General features: G+C 43.6%; 2 protein-coding genes across 2 annotated transcripts in view; both read right to left on the bottom strand.

The window, feature by feature from the left end:
- The window catches only part of LOC136368631 (aurora kinase A-like), a 104,535-nt gene that overhangs the window by 3,851 nt on the left and 75,316 nt on the right, over positions 1 to 25,368 (bottom strand). The gene's annotated exons all lie outside the window — the stretch shown is intronic.
- LOC136368698 (protein diaphanous homolog 1-like) lies at positions 8,722 to 23,894 on the bottom strand. Its single transcript, XM_066331066.1, has 12 exons — positions 23,887 to 23,894; positions 23,296 to 23,413; positions 22,274 to 22,436; positions 19,656 to 19,767; positions 15,300 to 15,390; positions 14,627 to 14,713; positions 12,358 to 12,510; positions 11,741 to 11,870; positions 11,560 to 11,592; positions 10,947 to 11,050; positions 9,941 to 10,024; positions 8,722 to 9,307 (listed from the first exon to the last, which is right to left on the bottom strand). Exons 1-12 carry the CDS (start codon positions 23,892 to 23,894, stop codon positions 9,203 to 9,205), a joined length of 1,188 nt encoding a protein of 395 aa, XP_066187163.1. The 3' UTR covers positions 8,722 to 9,202.

The raw sequence follows: 25,368 nt of genomic DNA, 5'->3' as shown, positions 1-25,368 counted from the left end.
AAAAACATGAATGGCTTGGTGCTGGCTTCCAGACAAGATCTTTCCTGTATCACCTGGCTCCGTGATTTGATTTGAAATAATCTCATGGTGGAGCCTAAACTCACTTCAGGGACTGGCAGGAATGGCACAGTGCTCCCAGCAGCAGAATCGGCCACACAGATTTCCATCCAAACCACAAAAAAAAAGTGCCAGTGGTTTGTAAGAAATCAAGCAAACTTTAGATCCATGCCTTTCAGTACAGCAATTTTTTGGTGCCTGTAAGAGCTTTGCAGCAAATATGTCCTGGGTCAACCATTAACCAGCTGCCTCCATTCCCTGCTTGGCCAAGGCACCTCTGGGTGCAGAGAAGAAATTAAAGAAGCAACAGGACACCACAAGGAGGAATAAAAAGCACCAAAATCCACTCTCACACCAAAGCTTTCTGCAGGCAAAGGTGAGCTGGGACTGGTTTTCAGTGAGGTGGAGAGCTGAGGGTGAAGCGTTAATTCTGCAGAACTCAGCAAAGCCTTTGAGAAGCCATAAATCAGCCAAAATTCTCTTTAGCAAGCATCAAACTCCCTAAAATTCAGAAGAGAATTTTAAAGAACAATAGCCAAGAATTTTAAAGACTCAGATTTTAAAGAACCCCATTGATTAGGCAAGAGGCAAAAAATAATTCTATTTTCTAGAAATGCATCGATATCCTGCTGCTCAGTGGCACAATAGAGATGGGTGGAAGGGTCCAGCTGGGAAACAGCTTTTACTGTAAGGGAAAGAAACAAGAAATCAAACAAATACTGGCAGCTCAGCTTTGTACCTCTTGGAGAAACTTGGATCTGCTGATTAAAAGATTCACTCCTGTGCACAGGAACATCTGTTGGAGGACTCCAGGAAAACAAAGCGGTGGGGGAAATACTTTGTAAATAAATATAAAGGTATAAATAGTTCCACACTATTTCAACATCTCCTGCTTCAAACCTCTGCTGTCCCTAAAGCTGCCGAGGAGCCTTTGAATGCTGCACAAGTAACAGCAAATGTAATTCCTGTTATTCCTGTTAAAAATGTGCACATAAATTTCAGTTGGAACTTGAAACTGCTGATGGTTTTGAGAGATCAATCGTTTGTCAGAGATTAAAAACTTGACAATAATTTTAGAAACTTGGTTTTGATTTTGTTTTGTTGTGGACAATGACACTGACTTTTTCTACAGATATTATTCCCAAGATCCCATCCAGCCCTCCCCTCTGGCAGTTTGAAGCCATTCCCTGTGTCCTGTCCCTCCAGCCCTTGGAAATCCTCTCTCATCTTTCCTCTTGGCTCCTTCAGGCCACCCTGAGCTCACCCCAAATCTCCTCCTCTCCAGGGGAACAGCCCCAGCTCTCCCAGCCTTTCCTCCCAGCAGAGCTGCTCCATCCTCTGCTCATCCTGGAGCCTCCTCTGGGCTCTCTGCAGCAGCTCCAGCTCCTCCCTGTGCTGGGATGATTTTCACTGGAGTAAAATGGGCTGGAATTTGGCCAGGGGACCCCACAGCTGGAGCAGTGCAGAGCTGGGCTGTGGCCATCAACTTTCTCCACCTGCTGCTCCAAGAGACAATCAGGGCTGTAAATAGTAATATCCATAATCCACAAATCCACTCCTAAGGAAGCAGCCTGGAGAGTCCCTATCACCAAAATACCTGATCCACATCGGGAAACACCTCCTCCTTTTGTCTCCCAGCCAAACAGAAGGAAGAGAGCTCCAAGGTTATGTGTGATAATCCTCATTTGAGTGGCTGAGCTGGGTTTTAATTGCTGAGCAAAATGAGGGAAGTTTGCAGAGGATGCTGTGGGAGAGGTGAATTGAAAAGTGGAGTTTGCATTTAATTCATAAGCAACAAGGTTAATGACTGTTCCTATTTCATCTGACAAAGAATTTCTCAGCATTGATCCTGCTCCCCCTAACAGGGATTTTGTGTTGCTTCCTTTGAAGTAAAAATGAGCAAAATAAACAGCAACAGCAGACAACAGTGGAAATTCAGTTAGATGAAGCTCACAGCTTCTCTCCTTTTCTGGACACACACTGTGAAAGCCCAAAGCTGCCTGCAGTTGGGAGAATTTTGGTGTTTCACAGGAGACTTCCAGCACTGAGGCAGCTTTCTGACAGAGGGAAGAGCCACAGGGAGAATCAGGATAAAACCACGTCTGCATTTACATTTCCTTCCACCTCTCGCCTTGTAACTGCATTAAATACAATTTCTGTATCAATATTGCATGACACCTCCCAAAGCCCTTCGGAAACAGAACATCTTGCTTTGTATAATTAGTCTTTTGCCTCACAAAAGGAGGAATAATCTCTCTCAGACTTCCTCTCACGCTTTTTGAGCTCCGTGCTCTGAGACCTCTGGAATATTTCTAACCCCTCAGTGACAGATCCCTCCTTCCTCTCCTGCCTTTCTTCTTCAGCCTAATTATATTCTCCCTCCTGTCAGGCTGAGCTGTGTGTTTCCTGAGCGTGGGGAGGATTCTGCAGGGAGCTGAGCCCCTCCAGGACCTCCCACCCTGACCAGGAGATGTGGGCTGGGGGAACAGGGGGGATCCATCCATAACACTGATGGCAACCCCAGGAAAAGGTCTTTTTCTGACCCAGAGATGGGGCTCCTGAGAGGTGTTTTAAAGACTTTTATTCCATTTTCAGTCTCACGAGAAGGGTGATGATACAATTCATCAAGTGCAGATGTTACAATTCACGCCATCACAATCAGAAGCCAAACTATTCCTTAATTACAATTCATTATAAGTGTTTTTTGGCCTATCAGATCTTGCCACACAATGCTGCCAATGCTTCTAAGCCAATAATCTCTTAAAATACCTCACGTGGGACCTGTTACTACACATCTTTCCTAAGTTCTATTTTCCTATTTACATGTCCCATTTTCATATTTATATGTTCCATATATTCATCTTCCATAGTCCTATTTCTCCAAAACATCTGGCCTAGGTGACTTGGAGATTTAAAACTTGAAACTTGGCCATACAAGGTCATCCTTTGGAACTTATTCCCAGTTCCATTTCTCTCTCAGCAATGTCTGCCCTGTCCCATGGCATTTTTAAATCAGCATTTTTTATCTCAGAGTTTGCACAGGGGTGCACAAAGCCGTGTGAGCCTTCTGCCAGCCTTTGGGAATTCCCTACAAATCCACTTCCCACCTGTGCTGGTGGCCAGGTTTTTCCCTGGGTTCTGGCATCCCTTCAGGCTGGGATGACAATTCCTGAGCTCCTCTGGCTCCAGGACAGCTGGCCCGGGGCTCTGCTGCTCCAACAGAGTGTTGGCCAAACCCGAGACTAATTGGCCTGGCTAATGAGCCTTAAAAACAGCCTGGAAACGGTTCTTAAAACCAGCCCGTGAATGGTTCTTAAAAACAGCCTGTGAGTGGTTTATGAAGTCAATCTCACTTCATTTACAGAGCGTAAAATGTAAACAGATCCTGTAGGAATATAATAAAATCTTCGGCTGTGCACGTGACTGCAATGAATAGAAGGTTTGGGGCTTTAATTCACACTGATGCAGACTCAAGCCGAGATTTTCCTTGCTTCATTTTAATCTAAAATCCAATTTATTTTTTTTAAGCAAGCTTTTCCTGTAGTTTGTCTATTTTAATGCGCCTCTCCTCAGTCCATCCCATCTTCAAGATTTTTTTTTTTAAACTTTCAGCAGCAGCAGAACAGAGAGAACAATGAAAAACAATTTCCTGCCTGCATTTGTCGGGCTGCTTTAGTTTCCCTGACACTCTTCTCTGATAAATCCGTGTTTTGATGGCCTCCTCGGGAAAGAGAATCTTCCAACTCCCCGTGAATTTTCGAGGTGATTAAGAAAATGAGTCAGCAGGATGCCTGCCTGTGTAAAGGTAAAAACTGCTCAGATCTGCTGACAGCTCTGGCACTTTGAGCTCTTTATTCAGCATTTCCTGAGCAGCCAGACCTTCCCTTTGAGCAGCCGCGAGCACCAGGTGAAAACTGGGGTTTGAAATTCTCCCAGGCAGATGCTGCCTGTCCTTCCTTGATGGAAGTCTTGGGATATTCCAGGTTTTCCTGTTGCTCTGAGGCTTAGTCTGGGTTTACATCCGTGTAAAAATCAGAGCAAAAAGTGACCTTGGAATTCTTCTTGTTCCTTCTGAGACCCCTCAGGTGTTTGCAACATCGATGGGTCAGCAAATGTCACCAGGAATCTTCACTGAACTACCCACAGATAGCTTAGGAAATGTGTATATATTTATATGCAAATATAAATATATGTAAATTATATATATATCTGTATATCATATAGATATAAAATATTAAAAATATCAATATAAATATATGTAAATACCAGGAAATATTTACGTGTTTAACCCTCCTGTGAAAACAGAGGTTAGGTGGATTAAGACCATAAAATCAAGTGCACACATTAACTGCTTTTAAAGCAGCTTTTTGCATTAAAACTTTTCATGCAGGAGAATTTTATTCCTGGTTTGCTATTGCATTTCAGTCTTTTTTGGATTTTTTTTGCATGAATTCCAGACCTTTGGGGAGGATGTCAGCACAGCTTTGAAGAAAGGGGGAGAGACAAATGCAGAAAAAGGATTTACACACCCAAAACACAAAGTTTTGAGCATTTTGGGCCGTGGAAATGCAGAGCTGCTCCATCCACTGCAGCCTGAAGAGCAGAGTCATCACAGGCTGTCCTTCCACAGGGCAAGCTCAGTAATTCCACCAGCTCAAGGCTTTGGATGGGGTTTGATTCTCCTAATCAGCTTAATTCCTGACAGCAAAGGGAGAGATCAGATTGTTTTGAGTGGCAGGGTTCCAAGGAGCACGCCTCAATGTGAGCATTAATGACAGCAAACTTGGGGTTTTATCTGGCAGTTGTTTACTGGCTGAGAAAAGTTCCTGGGTTGGAATGGAGCTGAGCAAATTTCTATTTATATAATTGCATCATTTCAGGCCATGTCCTGCAGAGCTCGTTCAGGATAATTTCTAGGAGCTACGAGCAGAATTTTGGGATAAATCTGTTTATCAGTGCTTGATCTTTATGGACAATAACCTTTGGGGCTTTTGTTTAGGTCAGTGCTGATGAGCAAATGACATCACCACGGCAGAGATCATCGTTTCTTTCCCCTTATGCAAAGAAGTGTCAGTGATTTATGTTTCTAAACACATTACAGCGCTTCCTAAATTGCACCCAGGGACTTCAAATCTGCATCTGAAACCTTTTGTTTCAAATATCTCATCCCACAAATGAGCTTAAAGCAATATTTAGCTACTTTTGTGGCTTTCTCTTGTTTAATTACTGCTGGCTGCCGTCGTGTAAAACGTCCCCGGTGGGCAAAATTCATCCCTGGGTAAATAGGCAGGGATGTGGGAAGGCTTAAAGCTCATTGAGCAGCGCCTGCAGTCATTTCAATGTGCACCCAAAAAAGCCTCTGTGCTGCTCAGACACATCAAACCACGCCGTGAGGTGAAGGATTCGAGTCAGGGCTAAAGAAAATCTTCTTTTCACCAAAATGTTCCTACCTGAATTAGTTGGAGCTTTCAGAGGCTCTCCTGGTCTTTGCTGCTCTGGGAATAAAGCAGCTGGTTCAGCTTTCAGCACATTCTAAACAGTGGGGAAAAAATGGATATTTGCATTGTATTTGGGGAGGAAAGCAGCAGCTGAGGTTTTTGGCAGCCTGGTTGAGCCAGGGGCTGGGGTCTGGTACCCGGGAAAATCCACATCCCAAATTCTGGGAGTGAGGAGGGCAGGAGCTCCTCGTTCTTCACCAGAGCAGCCCCTGGGCTTGGACTATTCCACGTGTTCTTCTTGAAGATGAGCACTTTAAAACTTTGTGCTTTTTCTGAGCCATCAACAGCAGCGACTTGTTGAGCACAGGGGGATTTTCTAAGAACTTTTCAGGCTTTGGTTGTGGTACAGTGAGCACCCAACAGGGGCCCTTTCAGAACCCCCACTTTTATTCTCGTTGTTTAACAGCATTTTCCCCTGCTCCTGAAACTGGTTTGGATTTGAAAGCCATCAATTCAAACCAGAAACCAGCACTCATAACTGATATCAAAGCTTCCAAGTCACCACGATTTTAATTTTACTGCTCATTTACACCAATTAACAGGAGGACTCTGCCTGGTGCCTGAAGTTCAAGTAAGAAAAGGGGGGAAAAAAAAAAGAAGGAAAACTGGAAAGCAAAGTTCAGCCACTGCCCTGGGATCTAATTGTCCAGTTATGGAATATACAATTTTTTTCTCTCTGACTCTAGTGCTGGATAATCTCTGCTCTTTACATTATTGGGTTGAAGAAACTCTGTGAGAATTCTGCCCCTGGGGAAAGAGATTTGTATTTCAACCTGTGAATCCTTGAAAACCCCTGGTGAGTGGTGCCCCTGTGGGAGCTCAAACCCCTTCAGTGACCTGTTCCTGAATGAGCTCCGTTTCTTCCAGCGTTTCCTGGGGCAGATTTAAATACTCTGAGCCACTGGATAAAACCAGGAATTTCTTCTGGGAGCTCCAGGCCTGGAGTGTAGGTCTGTTCTGAATTGTGCTTCTGCTGAAGGCCATCCTTGTGTGAGATACAGAAATTATCTTCCCTGCTCATCCTGCCAGAAATGCGCATTTTAAGGAAACAAACCCTGGGAAGAAATCTCCTTTTGCTCCTGGAGCCAGTGGTTCTGACCCTGCTGAGCTGTCAGCAGAGGAACCTCAGTGCAGACCTGACCCACAGCTCCACCCAGCCAAATATTTGGGCTGATTTCACTGACCAGAACTCCCCATAACCTTCACACAGCCAAATATTGACACGAATTTCACTGACCAGAACTGCCCATAACCTTCACACAGCCAAATATTGACACGAATTTCACTGACCAGAATCCCTTATAACCTCCACCCAGCCAAATATTGAGGCTGATTTCACAGAACTCCTTTAAACACCTCCACTAATATTTCATATTCCAGAATACGCCAAAAATCAGCTCTGTGGGGGGAAAAAATAACCCAGATATAAAAAATACTGCTGTCCTTGCAGGTCAGATTGCTCCTAATAATAATTTTTTCCACCAAGAGAAGCATCCTCTGATGCTTTTATGACTTTTGCAGGATAAAACCATCACCTGCCAAAGAAGGATTCCAAGTACATCACCCACAGGGACACTGTATAATCCCAAATAAACATTGGGGTGTAAAAAACATTATTCTTTACACCACTACAACACAACAATACAATTTAAGAGACTTGAAAAAATCCAGCCTAATGCTAAATAAGTTCAGAAATAAAGAATTAGAGGTAAGGAGCAAGCTCCAGTGATTTTTCCATATAAATCAGGATGTCTCAAGCTCCCAGGCACTGAAGGAACAGCTTATGGAAAAAATGGAAACATCTCCCCACTCCAAAGGAAAGCTTTGTGCTCTCTTGAAGGGGATAGAACTTCATGCCAAGAAGGTTCTTGGGCATTAATTTCTTTTAATTAATGCTCCAGGATGTTCCCACAAAGGCACAGCTATCGACCACTGGGCAGGATATATTTTTAATTGGGACAGGCCTTGCCAGCTGAGCTATAAAACAAGCACAAGCTGTTAAATAGAATAATGGAGAAGAAAGATTTGGAGGGGAAAAAAAAAGGTAATAAGTTAAAAAAAAAAAAAAAAAAAGGGGGGGGGGAAATCTTTAGTTAAAGGATTTTCTATTTTGAGTTTAAGGTCTTTTTTATTAGTTTTTTTTTTGGTTTTTATTTTTTTTTGAGTTTTGTGTGAGGGTTTAAAAGTTGAGCAGAACTTGCAGCTCGGTTTTAAAAGATGTTTATTAAAATTTTTATTTTAAAAGTTTGTGTGCTGCTTTACACTAGGCTTAATGAGCTGGAAGACACTGCTGAAAAGAACACGAGATTTGGTGGCCAAGGTTTTTTAAAGGTTTTTAATCTAATTAACTTTTAAAACATACTATATTTACAGTTTGAAGAGGTGAATCTTCAAACTTTTCCCTACGTGGAAAACACTTGGCTGGGTGTGGGAAATGCATCCCTAGAGCCCAAGTGTCCCTGCACTGCTGGTGATGGGCCCTGCACAGAAATTCTCTGTGCAGCAGCAGCCGGCTCTGCCCTGCCCTGGGTGTCCCAGGTCACTCCTGGACCTGGAGAAGTGTTAAATTGGAATTCTCAGCTCTCAGTGCATCCAAACCTGTCAGAGGGGTCAATCCCAACCCCTCCCTGTGCTCAGGTCAAGGGGAGCGTTCAGCATTTCCACCAAAGCCCAAACACTGGGCAGGAAAGAGACAAAATGAATCAGAAACTTTTCTGAAATCAATCAGATTCACCGTTCTCTCAACCCACACTGCTTGTAAAATGCGATGAAAGCCAGATTTTATCAATTTCTTATCAAACTTTTTCCAACTCTTTTCTTCTGTTAATGTTAAACTCACCCCATTTTGCCTTTGCATTTCTTTTCCTCCCAAACATTGAGCTCCAGATAATTATTCTGATTAAAAAACACGTAAAAGCCAACAAACACAGCAGAAATATTTTCTCTTTTGAAAACCGTGGGTGATTCCCTCCCACATCCACTCCTCAGATGCTTCATGACACTTTTCTATTTTGCTGCTCTGACACTTTTCTCTTCCTGCCAATGCAAATTTTGAATATTGATTAATTTCTATTATATTTATGGCAAATACATGATATTAGCCATAAAAAGCACTGTTTTGTTGTCCTGCTTAGTGGGGACAAGGGAAAATAAAACACTCAGATACTTTCTTCATTACATACATAGGTTGCAATGTTTTAATAGCAAAATAAACAAGAATTTGTTTAAATATTCCCCTCTGTGGGTAACAGCTCCTCATTTCATTACAAAATGTGTGAAGCATTCTTTAGAAATTAGATCTAGAAAGTTACTTATTGAAAATAATAATTAAAACTGTGTCAGCAGCTGGGGCATTCAAAGGAAAAGATGGAAAAGAGAAATTACAAAAGGTCAAAAGTGTTTTTCTCAATGTATGAGAATCTCAAGGTACAAAAGCCCAGAATTGAGAGGGTCATAAGTGATCTGGGATATTATAGGCTAAATACCATTTAAAATGACACATTATAAATTGAATTTCTCTCCAAATCAAGGTGTTCTGCTGCACAGGTGAGATTGGCAAGGTGCTGCTTATCAGTAAAGGAAAAAAAACAATTAAACATTGTTTCCTGGGCTCCTCTTTCCCTCACCTCTCCATTAAATCTGTGTTTTTATGGTGTGACTTCAGCACACGCCTTCCTGAACTCACTGATGAACGAAGATATCCACCCAAAGAGTTCCTGGGAGTCCAGGTCTGGTGGCTCCCCAAACTTCACCTGGAAATTGGAAATAAAAGGAATGTTTAATATTTAGTATACCTGAGTGATCTAAACCATGCCCAGGAGCTTAATGAAATTTAAAGAGCAAAGAAAAGTTAAATACCTCCATTATTGTTAATATGAATATAAAGAAGAAGAGCAATAAGAGGTAAAAGAAGAAGGGGAAGAGGAGGAAACTTTGAGCTGTCTGAAATCTCCAGGGAACTGAGGTCCAAAATACCCCAAATAAAAGTGATCTGAGGAGTTGTCATTGAACCGCCTCAGTAACCTGGGTTACTCTCCCTGGCTGGACCTCAAATCTCCAGCTGAAGAGGAGGAAAATCAGAAAAATCCTGAAGTTTCTTGGCTCTGCAGCTCGGTAGATGGATCCATTCATTAAAAAAAATATGGACAAAAATGTCCTAATCCTAGGACCAGGATATTTTTCCACTTTCACAGGTAATCACTGCATTTTTGTCCCTTTCCTTAACATCTCTGACCACTGTTAAATATGGGATTTTCTTTCTTTTTCTCCAGCCAGTATAAATATAAAGCAAGTGGGAATTTCTTTCCCTCCTTCCCCCATCTTTTTTCCCTTTTTAATAAAAGAAATGTAGGTTCATTTTCATTGCACTTTAACATGATATGTACCAGCACGCTGCTATAAAGCTTCTTCATTTCCTCACATCTTTTTGACAGCTGGGAGAGATCCCCTTCATATTTCTGAATTAAATCCTGTAAGAAAATAAAACCCCTTAATTTGCTGTCGGAGCACACGATTAAAGCAGGAATTAAACAGCAGCCAAAACAAAAATCATTCAAGGCGGAATTTTCACGTCATAACAATTTCACATCTCACAAAAGGGAAGCACACACACATTCCCTCGCAAGTATTAAGACATCAAAGACAAAAATAAAAATAATAATAAAAAAGAAATGTCGATGTTAGAGAATTTTAACTGTGTTATAAAATGATAAAACCTAAACCCATTAAAAGTGGCAGAGCCAGAGAAGCATCACAAGGTCCTGATTTTTGGTCTTTTTGTCTGTGCAGCAAACTCTGCCAGCTTCAGGTTCTTAACGGGCAGGAAAAGGGCTCTAGGATCAAGCCTGGGAATAAAACTCTTCATTTTGGCTTCTTTGGGACACCCACATTTTCAACAACTTGCCAACAACTTCAAAAAAAACATTTCAATACCCAACGTCCCACCCATGTCCCTTCCTGTTTCCAAAGCCATCACACAGGATGACATTAACTCCGTGATTCTGGTCTCCCTCACATCACTTCCCAAGCACAGACAGGATTCTGCAGACTCCAAAATCACTGCCTCAGATCAGCATTTTAAGGCCAAAATTCAGCTGATTCCACAAGAAGCAGAAACTTCAATTATTGACTTCCTCACTTTCTCTTTGTCTTCTTTTCCCCCAGTTTTCTTTAGCAAAACACTCATTTTTTTCTTTTTTATTTTTTGTCTCATTTTGAAGCAAGAATCAGGTTCACATCAAGCTGCTTTTGCATGTTAAAATGTTTATTAAAAAGTCTCCCGTGGGGCTGGGGTGTGGGACAGATCCCACTCTGGTCCCCAGGTGTGAGCAGGAACTCCCGGGTTACTCCTGCCTTACTCCAGCCCACAGGAAGGATTTGTGGCTGATTTACCTTCAGCTCCTTGCAGAACTGGGACTCCTGGGCTGTTGCCTTGCTGCCTTTGGGTTTAATGAGCCTCCTGCACTGGATAAGGTTCTCCAATTCTTTTTTTAAAACTAACAGAAGGAAAAGAAAAGGAGGAATTTCACCAGAACGAAGAGGATTCTGTCCCTCCTGTCGACTTCACTGGTGCTGGAGTCCTTTCAGAGAAGGAAACCAGTTTGTTTCCAGAAAGTTCAACTCCTTAAGGAAGTTTTTCTCCTCCCACCTCCCAGAGACTGTCCCAGCCATCCCTGTGATGGAGCACTTGTATCACTTAACTTTTGTAGTTTATGATCAACTCTATTTACCACAGCCAGTACATTTTAATTTTTTTTTTTTTCTTTTTACATTTCTAAACCACCTGGACACACTTCAATATTTCTTTTTTTTTTTTTTTTTTCTTTTTTTTAATTCTTCACAGTAACATGGCAGGTTCAGCATCTCCATGGCAACACCTCACCTCGATGTTTTGAACCTTTACCTCTCTTTACAAACTACAAAGAGGTGCAGCGAGAAGCCGTTCCAAATGACTGCACCAGCGCATGAAAATCTGCCTCTGAGTGAAGAAACCACATTTACATACCATCAACTTCAGCACTGAGGCCCTTCATGGACGCTGGAAAGGAAGAGAGAGGGGAAAATCATGATGATAATAATATTAATAAATATAATTTATACAGCGAGAACGTGAGTTTGCACAGAAGTTGAAAGACTTCATTTTTTTGATTTGTTGATTATTTTCCACCCCTTTTCCCTCCTCTCACCATCAGGGACAGCTTCAAATTCCGCCAGCTCCTGAGGAAAGGAGGCCAGCTCGGGCTGGTGCAGGAGGATCTGTTCCACCAGGGCGTGGAGGAGGGTGAAGGTCCTGTCCCTGCCCCTCAGCAGAGGCAGCTGCAACAGAGCACAGCACACACTGAGCCATCATCCCTCAAAAAATAAATACAACAGCAGGAAGGGACGGCAGAGAGGAGCTGGGAGATCCCAGGTATGTTGGGCAGGGATAAAAACAACGGAATTCAATTTCTCCTTTTGCCTTTTCACACTCATCCCTGGTTCAGAGCCGGCAGCTCGGAACATTCCTCATGCCAAGGGATTTTAATATCAGGGCGGGCAGGATTTTGATGTTCTGCCTCATGAGAGGCACAGCAAATCCAGCCCCACAAAGCCAGTGCCTGAGAAGGGGAGCACAGCCTGTGATCACTGCCAGGACAGAATTTATTGTTAAATGGGGTTTTGCTCTCCTGCAGCCGAGGGAAGGTGGTCAAATGTGAGCTCCTCATCAGGAATTATTGCCTCCCCACACTCAGGGAGAGTTCAGATGAATGGCTAACAAACCTCAGAACGGGAGGACTTTAATGACAAGAGAATATCTACTCACTTTGGCCAGAGATGACAGCCGGAATCCTTTGGCCACCTCCTTCCCAGCCTTTTCATTCAGATGGTTCCCCATGGCTAAAATGTACTCCAGGACAGCAACAAACTTGGGGCTGGACTGCAGCTGCTTGCTTGCTTGGATATTCTGGATTATCAGCTGGAACACACAAACCTTCCCTCAGACAGGGAGAAATTGTGGAGAAATCCGTGGGGTTTGTGCCTGTCCTGGGCCACCCCTCGCTGTCCCCACCTCAAGTCCCTTGCCCAAGGAGATGTCCCTGCCCAGAGCCCTCAGGGGTTTTCAGGCAGCCCAAACTCCCCAAGGCAAAGCTGTGCTGGCACAGTCACCCCAGGAGTCACATTCTCTCAGCCCTGCCAAAACCACTCCAGCCTCCTGTGCACAAAAAAAAAAAAAAAAAAAAGGGGTTTTGCTCTTTGGTTGCCCAAATTTCAAGGATCAGGGGAAGCAGAGTCTGGAGCTCCATCCTTCACCTCCCTCCTTCCCATTTGCACCTCAGCTCAGTGCTGTTATCAAAAGTCTGTTATCAAAATTCTTAGCACAGTTTCCTCACAAGCAAGAATGATAATTTCCTGTGCTCAAACTCAGAAATTCAGTTTTCCCAGGGAAGGCACCTCCCTTCAGGGGCTATAGGCACAGGAGGTGGTTTTGTTCTCTGTTAAAAAAAAACTGTATTTTTTTAGCACCACACCTCTTTTCATCAGTCACCAACACACGAATTTAAATCAGGGCGAGGATGAAGCACATGAAAGATGTTGTTAAAGCATTTATAGCACAGCTCAGGGCAGAAAACCCAGATTCACATTGTCCCTTAGGATTTTAGGTGGCTTAAAAATAGGTGTTAGCATGCATAAGAACATACTTAGACACTAATTAGCTCTTCAGTGAACATTAACTATCCATCAAAGCAAACGGTGCCTAGAATAACTTTCAAATATTCAATATTTGGCCTCAGTGGAGGACAGCAAAGGTGCAGCTGCACCAGGCAGGGTCAGGAATCTCTGCATTTCCATCTGTTCCTCTTCTGAGCTCCCCTCACTGTTCCTGTGGTTTTGATCACAGCCAGGCCAAGGATAACAACCTGGTCCTGCAGAACTTTCACATTTTTATTTTCATTCCCACGCAGAACGAGGGCAAAACCTCTGAAATGTTTCCACGGGGTGGAAATTCTTGATTTGAATCAAAGCATGGACAAAACCTGGCAGGTAAAACACAGCCTGGAGCAGCAGGACCCAGTCACCAGACCTGGTTTATTTGTATCCCCACACCCTTAGGTCATCCTGGAAAAAGTCAGAGAGGGACTTGAGCTCTGCTTCCCAAAAATTTCAGTCCAGAGCTGTGTAATCCTTAGAGGGAGCAGCTCCTTCAGCCTTCAGGAAATAATAAATCTCATGGAGATTTGTCAAATAAACTTCCTCCGTGTCTTAGACTGATTCTTTCAGCTCATGGGGCCAGAACATCCCCACGAAGGGAATTGAATTTTAATGGTGAAATTCACTCCTGTCTTATCACTGGCCAGAGAAGGAGGGAAGTTGGATCACTCTAAACGAAATTATGAACATCTTTTCTCCTTCTTTTCTCCCTCTTTTGTGGAAGTCTCTTCTACTGCCACACCCAGTATCCTGAACCTTGGTGGAATAAGGACGAGATTAAACACACAAGTGGGTGAAAAAAACAAGCAAAAAACCCAAAGAAACCCCCAAAACAAAAACAAAAACCCAAAACCATCCAAAAAGAATCCTCCCAAACTCCCCAGCTTTAAAATCTGCACTGAGGTGTTTCAGTTTACCTTTGGACGTTTTAGGAGGTTTATCTGGAAGGTTCTGTGGGTTTTTCATTGTAATGGGCTCAGAGCCAGCCCAGAAGTGAGGGTTGGGCTCTGAGAATTTAACTCAAAGTCTGTTGTTCCTGTCATTGGGCCATGGGCCAAACCACCCACCTGAACTATTGAGTACTAAAGAGAGAGAACAAAGAAACTCCACACTTTTCCAGGTGTTTTATCAGGTAGGAGACTTGCCTCTGTGCTCGGCTTTGCCTTTGTGTTTGTGTTATTTTCTTTCTTTGTTAAAATCTTTTTGATTTTTCAAGACACACTCAATCGTGCCGTCTCACTAATTAATGTTAGCCACATCTCTGACACGCTGGATCCTCAGGGGTGGGGGTAAAACCCACACAGGAGTGAAAGTGGAACCCCTTTTCCTTCTTTGGAAACGTTTGCTCGTGGAAATGCCCAGTGACATCCCCTGGTACTCACAGGCTCCAGGTCTCTGATGCTCTGCGGGAGCTCACGGACACTGAGCAGCAGATCCAGCCTCTGGCCCAGCTGGGGGATTTTACACATCTGCACAGAATCCAGCAGAACCCGAATAAAAACTCACAGTTGTACCAAGACGTGCACATACCTTTCATTATTTATCCAGCAGTTCAGCTGTGCCATTGTTTTGCCTGATTTCTGTGCTCATTTATTCCTTTTATTAATTTTATTCTTAATCCTGTGGGTACACTCTGGCACATACCTGTAAATTCACTGTATGCTCCTGGGCAGGCATTCTTAAAATCAACTGCAATTCATTCTTGTGAGCAAAACTGCTTAAATGCATTTAATTTTATAGATGATGGCTTCTAGATCTTGGGAATCTAGACTGAGGTTAGGATAAATCAGATTCCACTCTGGAGGGAGTAGGAGTGTGACTTGGAGTCACAAAGGGACCCACAATTCTCTTTTGGTTATCAACCTGTCCGGATTCTTCATCAAAACAATTCTTTTATCCTGATTCTGGGAGAGATTGTAAATTTCAGTTCTAAACAACAGCTTTTTGCAGTGGTTTTATCTTGGAGAACGTCCTAAAAGTAGGATGTGGTGTCTTTCAAAATTGAAACTCCTCACTGTAAAATAAATAAAAATAAATAAAAACATCACACCTCACCTCCAACATAAACTGGTCAACCACATGCAGCTCTGAGCAAGACCCCTTGAAGGACAGGTACCTTTCTGCATCTTTGGGGGTGGGCAAATACCTGCAAACAGAAAATCAAAATTAGGTGTCCTCTTCCACCTCATTCTGCATTCTGATAAAATAATTATTCCATTCCTTGCCCTGGAATTTCTTCCTGCATTTTGTGTGGTTTATGTGTTCGAAATTTATTGCTTGTCCTGTGTGATTTGAACCAGCTGTGGGATGGGCAGCAAAAGTGATCAGCGGATCCCTCTGGATATCTGGGAATGCCTCTGGGTAGGCAAGGCTTGAAAAGAGACAGAGGATTTGGAATGACAGAATGGTTTGGAAAAGGTAAAACCATGGGACAGAGGAGTTCAGGCCCCAATTTCCAAAGAGGTTGGATCCTTCCTGATCTCTCTTATCTTTCTTATCTTACAGAGATAAGGTTGATATCACAGAATGACGCTGTTTTATGCCACAACACCACAAAAAACCAGAGTTTCAGAAGGCTGAAAATGACTCCTTTATTTTTGGGGATGTGTCTCCCTTTTATACTATTCTACACAGACCAATCTGATTGGTGACACAAAGACAAACCTCTTCACTCCCATTGGTCAGAGCAGAGGGACATCAAGGAGAAGTCCCTCCTAGGGAAAGGAATGAATATCAAAGTTACAGCTACAAAAACATTTCTTCTGTTTCCAGAAAAACCCCTGGGAAGAGAATTTCAGAAAACCAAAACACCTCAGGCATGGAACCAGGGCTACAACAGAATTTCCTGAGCTGGAAGGGACCCCCAGGGATCATCTTGGCCCTGCACAGACACCCCAAAAACCTCAGCCTGGGGGTGTTTCTCTCCTTTATCCTGATTTTTGCAGGGTTTTTAACTTGCTTAAACAGTGACAGCACAAAACACAGACCCACAGCTCCCTCCCTTCTGCACAAGATCACAGAACATCCTCCAGGGCCACAGGTTTTTAGGAGATTGGTGTCTTCAAACATTGGGAAAACAAACCCAGCAGCACGAGATGCTCCTGCCTGCCTGGGCAGTCACTGGGGGATCCACAGCTCCTCTTCAGAAAAATGGAATTGATGGCAGAGCTCACGTGCGAGGAGCGTAAAGAAGCTGAAATAAGTATTCAGGTCTGCTCTCTTTACTTCCTCTAAAAACAAACTTCTAAATTTGCAGCAAGAGTGATTAAACATTCATGGGCAGAGCTGTACAGTTCCAGTAAAAGTCATGGGGTTTACTCGAGGATGGAAAAAAGCAAATATTTTAGCACATTAAACACAGGACAAACAGTGAGATTTATTTTACTGTTGGCAATAATTAATATGACGTTTCAATTGTAAAACTGCTGGGGTTTGAATCGACTCTATACTGTAGCAGATTAAAATGTAATCCTTTCAGCCCACTTTACCTTCAAGAAAAAAAAAATGAATTTTCATTTGAAAATAAGTCGGCTGTTGGCAAATGAAAGGGTGTTTCTTCATCATTAAAAATAGTTTGAGCTTTTAAGCAAATTCATAGAAGGTATTTTTAAAGGTGACAGCAAACACCTTCAGTTAATCAGAAGTCTGATACCCCATAAAATTCTTCAGCTGCATTATGCAAAGAAAATGGAACTAACAGATTATCTGGAAGGTTTAACACTTAAAGCATTAAACAATGGGAGCCACGGGAAAGGAGGCACAAAAACACGTGAACTCGTTCCATAAATATCATTTTACATGAATGCAGCTCTAATGGAATTTGCACAACGAAAAGGATTCCCATTGCTCTGAAAGAAAAATGAGGTTCAGGGAGACATGGAGTGCTTTGCTGCTGAGACATGAGGATAAAGAACCATTCAGGGATGGAGAGGTTTCTGTGGCAAATCCATTCTTGAAGTTTCCAGTGATATCCCAGCACTTCCACTGGGTGCAGGACACTCTGCTCCCTGGTCACAGCCTTGAAAATGGAATTTTGGCTTTGACTTGAAGCATTTTTCCTTCTCCAATAGTAGGATTTCCACACCGTGCCCTGGCTCAGAGTCTCTGACAATTGCACTGAACAATTTGCACAATCTCTGAACAATTTGCACTGACAGGAATTTCCCAGCCCTGGACCTGTTTGACTCCTGTCCTGCCCAGGGTTCTCAGTTAACTGGAGACCACAGCTCCCAAAGGTGAGATTTCCCACTGGGACACCTCAATTTTGGAACCTGTTAAATTTAGGTTACTTCTGAATTTTTGATAAATTTAAGTTTTATAAAAAGTTTAAGTGATAATAGATTTATATCCTATTGATTTAAAGTTTTTACATGCAGGTTTTATTGAGTTGACACAATTCAAGATTCTTTATGTCAAAATTGATTCATGTTGAGTTGAAGTATTAAATGGGAAGCTCCTCAGGAGTGCTGAGTGCCCTCCCTGTGTGGTGCCAGGCCCAGCACTTGGACCAGGGAAATTTGGGAGTGGTGTTGCTCCATGAGAATTCCCTGTCTGCTCTTTCACTTTTCCAGCACCTTGGGAATCCAAGCCTTCATTTTGAGATCAATCTCAACTCTTTCAGTTCCATTCAAAACTCTTGGGGTGGAAAAAAAAAACCCCAGCTCTCTTTCAGTGCAAGATTTTCACATGGATTCATCTATTTTGGCAGTAAATAATAATCCCAGGGACAGAATCCTTGGAGCCAGAGAGCATCGTTTGAATCCTTGAAATTATACAACACACAGCAACACAACAATCAATATCCCTCACACAGCCCACTGCTGGGAATATTCCCTCTGCATTATGGCCATCAAAGAAAGACTTCAAGGGAAAAAGGTTATATACCAAGCTTCATTGCCATTATTATTATTATTATTATTATTATTATTATTATTATTATTGTTGTTGTTGTTGTTGTTGTTGTTGTTGTTATTGTTATTATTATTGTCTGAGGGCAGAGAGCCCAGAGGCCATAAATAAGTGATGCCACAGCAATTTCAGCAGCCTGGAAACCCTGGGCTGGGTCTGCAGAGCCAGGACTGAATCCTGAGCAGCAGAGGGATGTAGCCCTGGTTTGTGCCTGAGGTGTTTTGGTTTCCTGAAATTCTTTTCCCAGAGAATTTTCTGTAAACAGGAGAAATGTTTTTGTAGCTGTAACTTTGATATTCATTCCTTTTCCCTAGGAGGGATTTCTCCTTGATGTCTCTCTGCTCTGACCAATGGGAGTGAAGAGGTTTGTCTTTGTGTCACCAATCAGATTGGTCTGTGTGGAACAGTATAAAAGGGAGACACATCCCAAAAATAAAGGAGTAATTTTCAGCCACCTGAATCTGAAGTCTGTGTCATTGTAGTGTAAAACAGAGTCAGAGTGGGGTAAGTGCCCCCTCTGAGCTGAGGTGGGAGCAGGGGATTTCCCCTAGGAAATGGGGCTGCAGAAATCTCCTTCCCCTTTGCCTTTCCGGGAACAGCACCTCGATGTCCCAGCCATTTCCCCGCAGTCATTTCCTGCTCTGCAATAAAATATTTCTGTTCTCATGGAGCCTTTAGGGTCAGAATTTCAGCAGCCCCCTCAGTGGGGTGATCCACCTTCTACCAGATCCTAATTCCTGTGCCCCAGAGTGGGGTTCAACTGGGAGAGCTTTGAGACAGCAAGGAAATGCCTTCCAGAACTCAAAAATCATCTAAACACTCAGTGTCCCACCCATGTCCCTTCATGCCTCCAAAGCCATCACACAGGATGACATTAACTCCGTGATTCTGGTCTCCCTCACATCACTTCCCAAGCGCAGACAGGATTCTGCAGACTCCAAAATCACTGCCTCAGATCAGCATTTTAAGGCCAAAATTCAACTGATTCCACAAGAAGCAGAAACATCAATTATTGACTTCCTCACTTTCTCTGTGTCTTCTTTTCCCCAGTTTTCTTTAGCAAAACACTCATTTTTTTTGTGTCGTTTTGAAGCAAGAATCAGTTCCACATCAAGCTTCTTTTGCATGTAAAAATGTTTATTAAAAAGTCTCCCATGGGGCTGGGGTGTGGAACAGATCCCACTCTGGGATCCCATTCTTTCCTTTCTTTTTACTAGTCTCAAACTAGTCAAAAAGATAAAACCCAGTTCCTGTGAATTTCCCAAGCCAACAGTTCTCTTCCACCCCTGAAATCTGCCCAGTTTTGTTAAACCTACAGAAATCTCCACTCTCTGCATTAAACCCCCAAATCTCTGCCCCTCACACACACAAATATTCCCAATATCCCACCAACCTCCTGTAACTCTTCCTCCTCTCCACACCAGCCTTCCAAAACTTCACTCACAGAAGATTCTCCCTCCTCCAAGAGGTCCCAAAAGCCAAAGAATTCCCCCCAAAAATCACCTTCTCAGTGCTGTGATCTGCTCGTCCGTGAGCCCGCCGCTCTCCTCGTGGATGATGAAGAGTTTGTCCCTCAGCTCGCTCGGTTTGACGCGGAAACTTTTAAGAAAAATGTCTGGAAAAAAAGAGATTCCTGGGTTACTTGGGAAGGGAAATTACAGAAGTATCTCATCTGTACTTAGCAGAATTAAAAAAGAAAGGAAAAAAAAAAAAAAAAAAAAAAAAAAAAAAAAAAAAAAAAAAAAAACAATCCCCCCCCCCCAAAAAAAACCCCCAAAACCTAAAAAAGAGCCCAAAAATCAAAAAAAACCAAAAAATCCCACAAAACCAAAAAAGACAAAAAACCAATGAAATACCCACCCAAACCCAAAAACCAACAAAAACAAAACCAAACAAACAGAATAAAAAATATTTAGCAGCTGCAATCATAAGGCAAAACTCAGTCTTCGTATTTTCTTTTAATTCACGTGGCAGCCATCTAGGGAAAACAAATCTGAGGATGATTTTCTTGTCTCTTACTGATACCTGCTCCCTGTGTGGCAGAAATCTCTTTTTTCAACAAGAACCCATTAGAGAACTTGGCTTTTATTTGTATTTTCCCCTACACTGGCCCTGAATTTAGTGTGAAGGTCTCTCAGAATTCTGATTTTCCTCTGGTGTTCATGACTCCACTCGAAATCTCCAGAATTTTTAACCTACTGGCTTTTTGGAGCTCCATCTTTTTTATTCATTAATTTAAGGACTGTGGTTTGCAGCACTCGCAGGAAGATTAATCAGAATCCTCAGGATCAAATTAACTTTTGATCTGAGCAATGTCCATTATAATAAGGATATGCCAAAACTCTCAGCGATGAGGATAAGATTAAGAAGGGGATGTAGAACATCCCAGGGAAAAACGCTGTAAGAGGAACAGGATCAAAAGGAGGAATGGTGCTATTTGCAAAGCAAAAGAACGACATTTCCTCAAAGAAACTGCAATAATTCACCAGATAAAAGCGTTATTACAAGATTCTTTTATCTGCAGCAGCACTTTCCCGTCACTCTTCCTTTTAACCCTTCAAATTGTTAGTCAAGGGATGCAATAATCCCGAGTTATCCCCATTTACATTTCCCAATTAAAACTTTACACTCTCTCCAAAATGCTTTTTTTTTTTTTCCTTATTCATATTCATCAAGACGAAATCATTGAAAAACTCCAGAACTGACTGCCCCAAATTCTTTACACGTGTAAAGCATCTTACAGCACCTCTAGGTTACAGAAATCCTTTTGTCACAGGAATCAGAGCGCTCTTTGAAGAACAATTACTGCTGCTCCTGTAATATCCACCATATCCACCACTCCTCGTCGAGGCAATTAAAACACCTTTACAGTATTTTATTAGGAGGACCAGGAGTGGGTGCTGAGCTGCTTCATTAGCTCTGAAAGGCTGTCCTAGGTGAGATCCTTTTGGTGAGATCTCACCTAAAACAGGAGAGCAAATTCTGTTCAAGGATCCTGTGCACAGCCCGAACCCTGGGCCAGGGGAAATCCAAGAATTCCTGACCTGGAGCTGCCCCAAAGGCTCCTCACACCAGCCCAGCTCCCCCTGAACGGGATTCTTGACCCCACAGCACTGCAGAACTCAAAATAATTCTGCCCTCCCCAACCTGCTCCTGGTGACTTTACTGCCCACAAAATTGGAGAAACCTCTGAAGCCAGAGGTTCAAATTGATTTCCCAGGAGTTGTGGATGATTTGGCACATCTGCCCTGCTGCAGTGCAGCCCCACACCCCAGCAGGGTTCCCATATTAGGAAAGGATTTGGGATTTTCATTCTTTTTTTCACTTATAAGGCAAAGAACCAGGAACTTCCATGCTCCTCTCACCATAACTGGCCCAGGACAAAAACATCTGTTGGATCCTTGAAATGTTCCTCAAGACTTGTAGATATTTCTATTGGGCAAGATGCTAAAAACCCTTCCTTGATCGTTAAATACTTAAGGGAGAGCACAGAGATTTTGGGGCGTTTTTGGGGTGTCTCAGCAGGTGTAAAGGACCTCCCTGCACTGTGCATGGCTTATTCTCTTCTGTTTTGTATGGTTTGCTATTTTCATCTTTATTAAAACCTTTTTCATTTTGTATGGTTCATTATTTTCATCCTTATTAAAACCCCTTTTTGCTTTGTGTGGTTTGTTATTATTTTCACCTTTATCAAAACCTTTTCCTTTTTCAAACACCTCCAATCATGCCGTCTTGCTGGTTTTTATAAGCCATTTCTGAGAGGCTGCTGGTGTCCCTCAGGTGTGACACAACTTCATGGGGCTAAAAACATTTCTGGCAGAAACACATCCCTGCCCCAGGACAGCAGCCTCACAGCTCAGTGGCATAGCCAGCTCTGGACAGAAAAAAACCCAAATAAAAGCAGTTTAGGGGGTTTATCTCTACAGCATCCAGGGCCACGTTTGGAACAACTGAACCATGATTTTTGTGTTGGGCTTTTTTTTGTTTTGTTTTGTTTTACCAAGAGATAAACACTGAATTAAAAGATGATTTACACAGAGCCTTGATCACTGCCCGTGGAAGGGCAGAAAGCACAAAGAGGCTCCCAGAGAGCAGCACACAGCCCCTGCCCAGCCACTCACTGAAGTTATGTGCAACTTTTCTGTCCAGCAGGATGTGCTGATTCCCGGCAGGCTCACTGCCCGGCGGCACTGCTGTGTCCTGGATCTGGAACTGCTCACAGAGCCTGCACACGTCTATCTTCCTCTTGCACGGGTCACACGATCCCCAGACGGATTTTGGAATCTAAAAATACAGGAGGGACACGGGGTAAACAAAAAGCCAGAAGAACAGAGGCCCTTTGTTCCACACAAACACAGAGAGGAGCATCCAGGTCATTCTGTGGCACAGCTGGATCCTTGTAACTGCCCGTGTCACACAGGCTACAATATTTAGGTTGGGTTTTGTCGCTGTTAGGGACACAAAGAACGAGGCAAGCAGCAGAAAGGTCAGCAGGAAAGTTCTTTCTTTATTTTCCTGACTCCATCTTCTGTACACTTTGACCAGAAGGCAGAATTTGGCTACACAGGTTGGCACCTCTTCCACCTCGTTGGTGAACATCACCATCAATCATCTTTCTCCTCCCAGAGGAGAAATGTGTAAACCAAATGGATAAATTCTAAAAATACACAGTTTCCTTGAAGCTGCGTGAGAATAAAGTGCAAACAATGACGAGCAGGAGAACTTGGGGCGACAAACAATGACAAACAGGCAAACTTGGGGTGACAAACAATGACAGGCAGGCAAACTTGGGGCAACAGGTTTTCTGTTGGTTTTTTTTCTTTAACAGGCTCATCCTCACCTTGTCACAAGGAACCACATCCCAGTGAAAGGCTTTGGTTCTCTTCGCTGCCGGAGAGAGGCTGCAGGGCTGTGGGAGGGCAGGTGGGGCTGGAGGGAGCTCAGCCCTGCCCGCGGCAGGTGACAAAGCTGCTGCTGGGGCTGTCTGTCCCTCTGCACCTCCTGCCAGCGGGGCTGCGGGATGGCTCAGGCTGCTCCTTGCAGAATCCCCCCCAAAATGAGGATGGGGACTCTCCTCTGCTTTGTTCGGAGGCACGATAAATTCTTCATAATCAGCTTCAGGGCTGGTGCATGCTTGGTTTGCCTGCTGGGTTTCCCTGCTGCCAGGCTGGCAGTGCCTCTCCAGCAGGGACAGCCACTCCCTGTGCAGCCTGGCAGTGACCTCGGGGCTGCTGCTGCGGGCAGCGAGGGGAATCCGCAACCTGCAACGGGAACAGGTCAGCTAGGAACTGAGTAAGGAACATCCTGAATAATAATAATAATAATAATAATAACTTCTTTAAAACTAAGAAAGAAACCATCCTGCCCAGCACAGCTTCTAAATAACCTGTAAATAAAGCAGGAGGTGTAAAAAGCATCCTGCCTGTGAGCCTGAGAGATTTCAGCCTGCTGGAAGCTGCTAACTTTTTCCCAAGGAAAAGTTCCTCAAGAAAAAGCTTCTTCTCAAAACAATCCTGGCAGACAACTCTCCTTTCTCAGAACAATCTTTCTCCAGGTGGTGTTTTGCTGTTTCTCTGGTTTAACCCATGGGATCAGAGAGGTGTCGTTCCTATTCCCCAGCCATGGTCAGTCTGTGTGGGAACACCTTATAAAAGGCAGTGAGAATTAGACAATAAAGCCTTCTTTTTCTATACTTTTTCGTCTTCTGGAATATTTGGAGCCTTTTGTGTCCTACCACGACATCCTGCCCAACACAAGCTCCTGCTCTGAGCAGAGTGATGCTCAGCCCTTGGCAGTGCTGCTGGCTCTGCCCTTTCCAGGGTGAGCTGCTCACACGTTTGGGGTTGGAGAGCTGAGGTTTGGCTGTGCAGTGACCTCAGTGTCCCTCCTCTGCACCCGGGGAGGGAGCGGTGTGTTTGTTCCCCCTGGCTGGGGTGTGACAGGCACCCAGAACCTGCTCCTGTGAGCTGATGAGGCACCTCCTGCCCAGCTCCTGCCCAGCTCCTGCCCAGCTCCTGCCAGCCCAGCTGGAGCACTGCACCCTTCACCCCAACAGCTGTTCCCATGTGAGGAAAGAGTTTGTGTTTCACCCCTGTGATCTTATAAGGAAAAAGAACCAGAAACTTCAAAGCTCTCCTCACTATCCATAATCGGCCTGGTTCCAGCACAAAGACACCTGTTGGATCCTCGAGCTGTTTCCTCAAGAAATGTGGCTATTTCTATTAGACAGCATGCCAAAAACCTCTCCTGGATTCTTGAATGCTTAAAGGAGAGCACTGAGATTTTTGGGGTGTCTTGGCAGGTGTAAGGATCTTCCCTGCACCACTTATACTCTTTTGTTTTGTATGGTTTGCTGGTTTTATCTCTATTAAAACATTAAAAAATTATCTCTTTTGCTTTTTCTAAACCCCTCTGATCTATTAAACTATTAAAAATTTTATCTCTTTTGCTTTTTCTAAACAGCTCTGATCATGCCATCTGGCTATTTTCCATAAGCCATTTCTGAGAGGCTGCTGGCATCCCTCAGGTGTGACCCACCTCTGTGGAGCTAAAAACACTCTGGCCCCACACAGCAACATGTTAGACAGCTCCACCAGCTGCTGTGGGCAGGGTTTAACTGCATCAGCTCAGCTCCACTCTGGATTCCTCCCAAAAATCCTCCCCAAATCTCTGCAGAGCAATGGGAGGGGTAATCCATACCCTTCTGGTGGCCTCATTTTCCCCATTGTCACTTCGCCATCGACATCCTCCGCTGCCTGGCCGGCTTTGGCAGCAATCATTGAATACATTATTAATTACCAGCTGTACTCACAGATAATGGTGGTCCCTGGTGTGCAGGGAGAAGGTGCTGCAGGCGCTGTCCCCACTGAGCCCCAGGCTCCCAGCTGCCAGAGGAACCGTGGCTGCAGGGCTCCTGTCCCCCAGCCCCAGGCTGTACAGAGCCAGTTCTCCTGCCCGCAGCTGTGCCAGGCACCTGAGGGACAAAGGGATGGACACACAGCTCATTCCTGCCTGAATTCTTATTTACACAGCCTGGCCGTTGTTTAAAGCATCTCCTAAATGTCAATAAATCTCCACGTTTTTTACAGCATCCCCCGTGGAACAGTCGGAAGTATCAATAGTAGAGCACGGAAATCTTTGAGATGTTCTTATTTGAGAGTGTCTTGGGTTTTGTCTGACACCTAATTAAGGCGTGACATAAAATCTGAACAGCCTG

The sequence above is a fragment of the Sylvia atricapilla genome, chromosome 16 (assembly GCF_009819655.1).
Source record: "Sylvia atricapilla isolate bSylAtr1 chromosome 16, bSylAtr1.pri, whole genome shotgun sequence".
Taxonomy (NCBI): domain Eukaryota; kingdom Metazoa; phylum Chordata; class Aves; order Passeriformes; family Sylviidae; genus Sylvia; species Sylvia atricapilla.
This window is presented reverse-complemented; position numbering and strand designations above follow the sequence as displayed.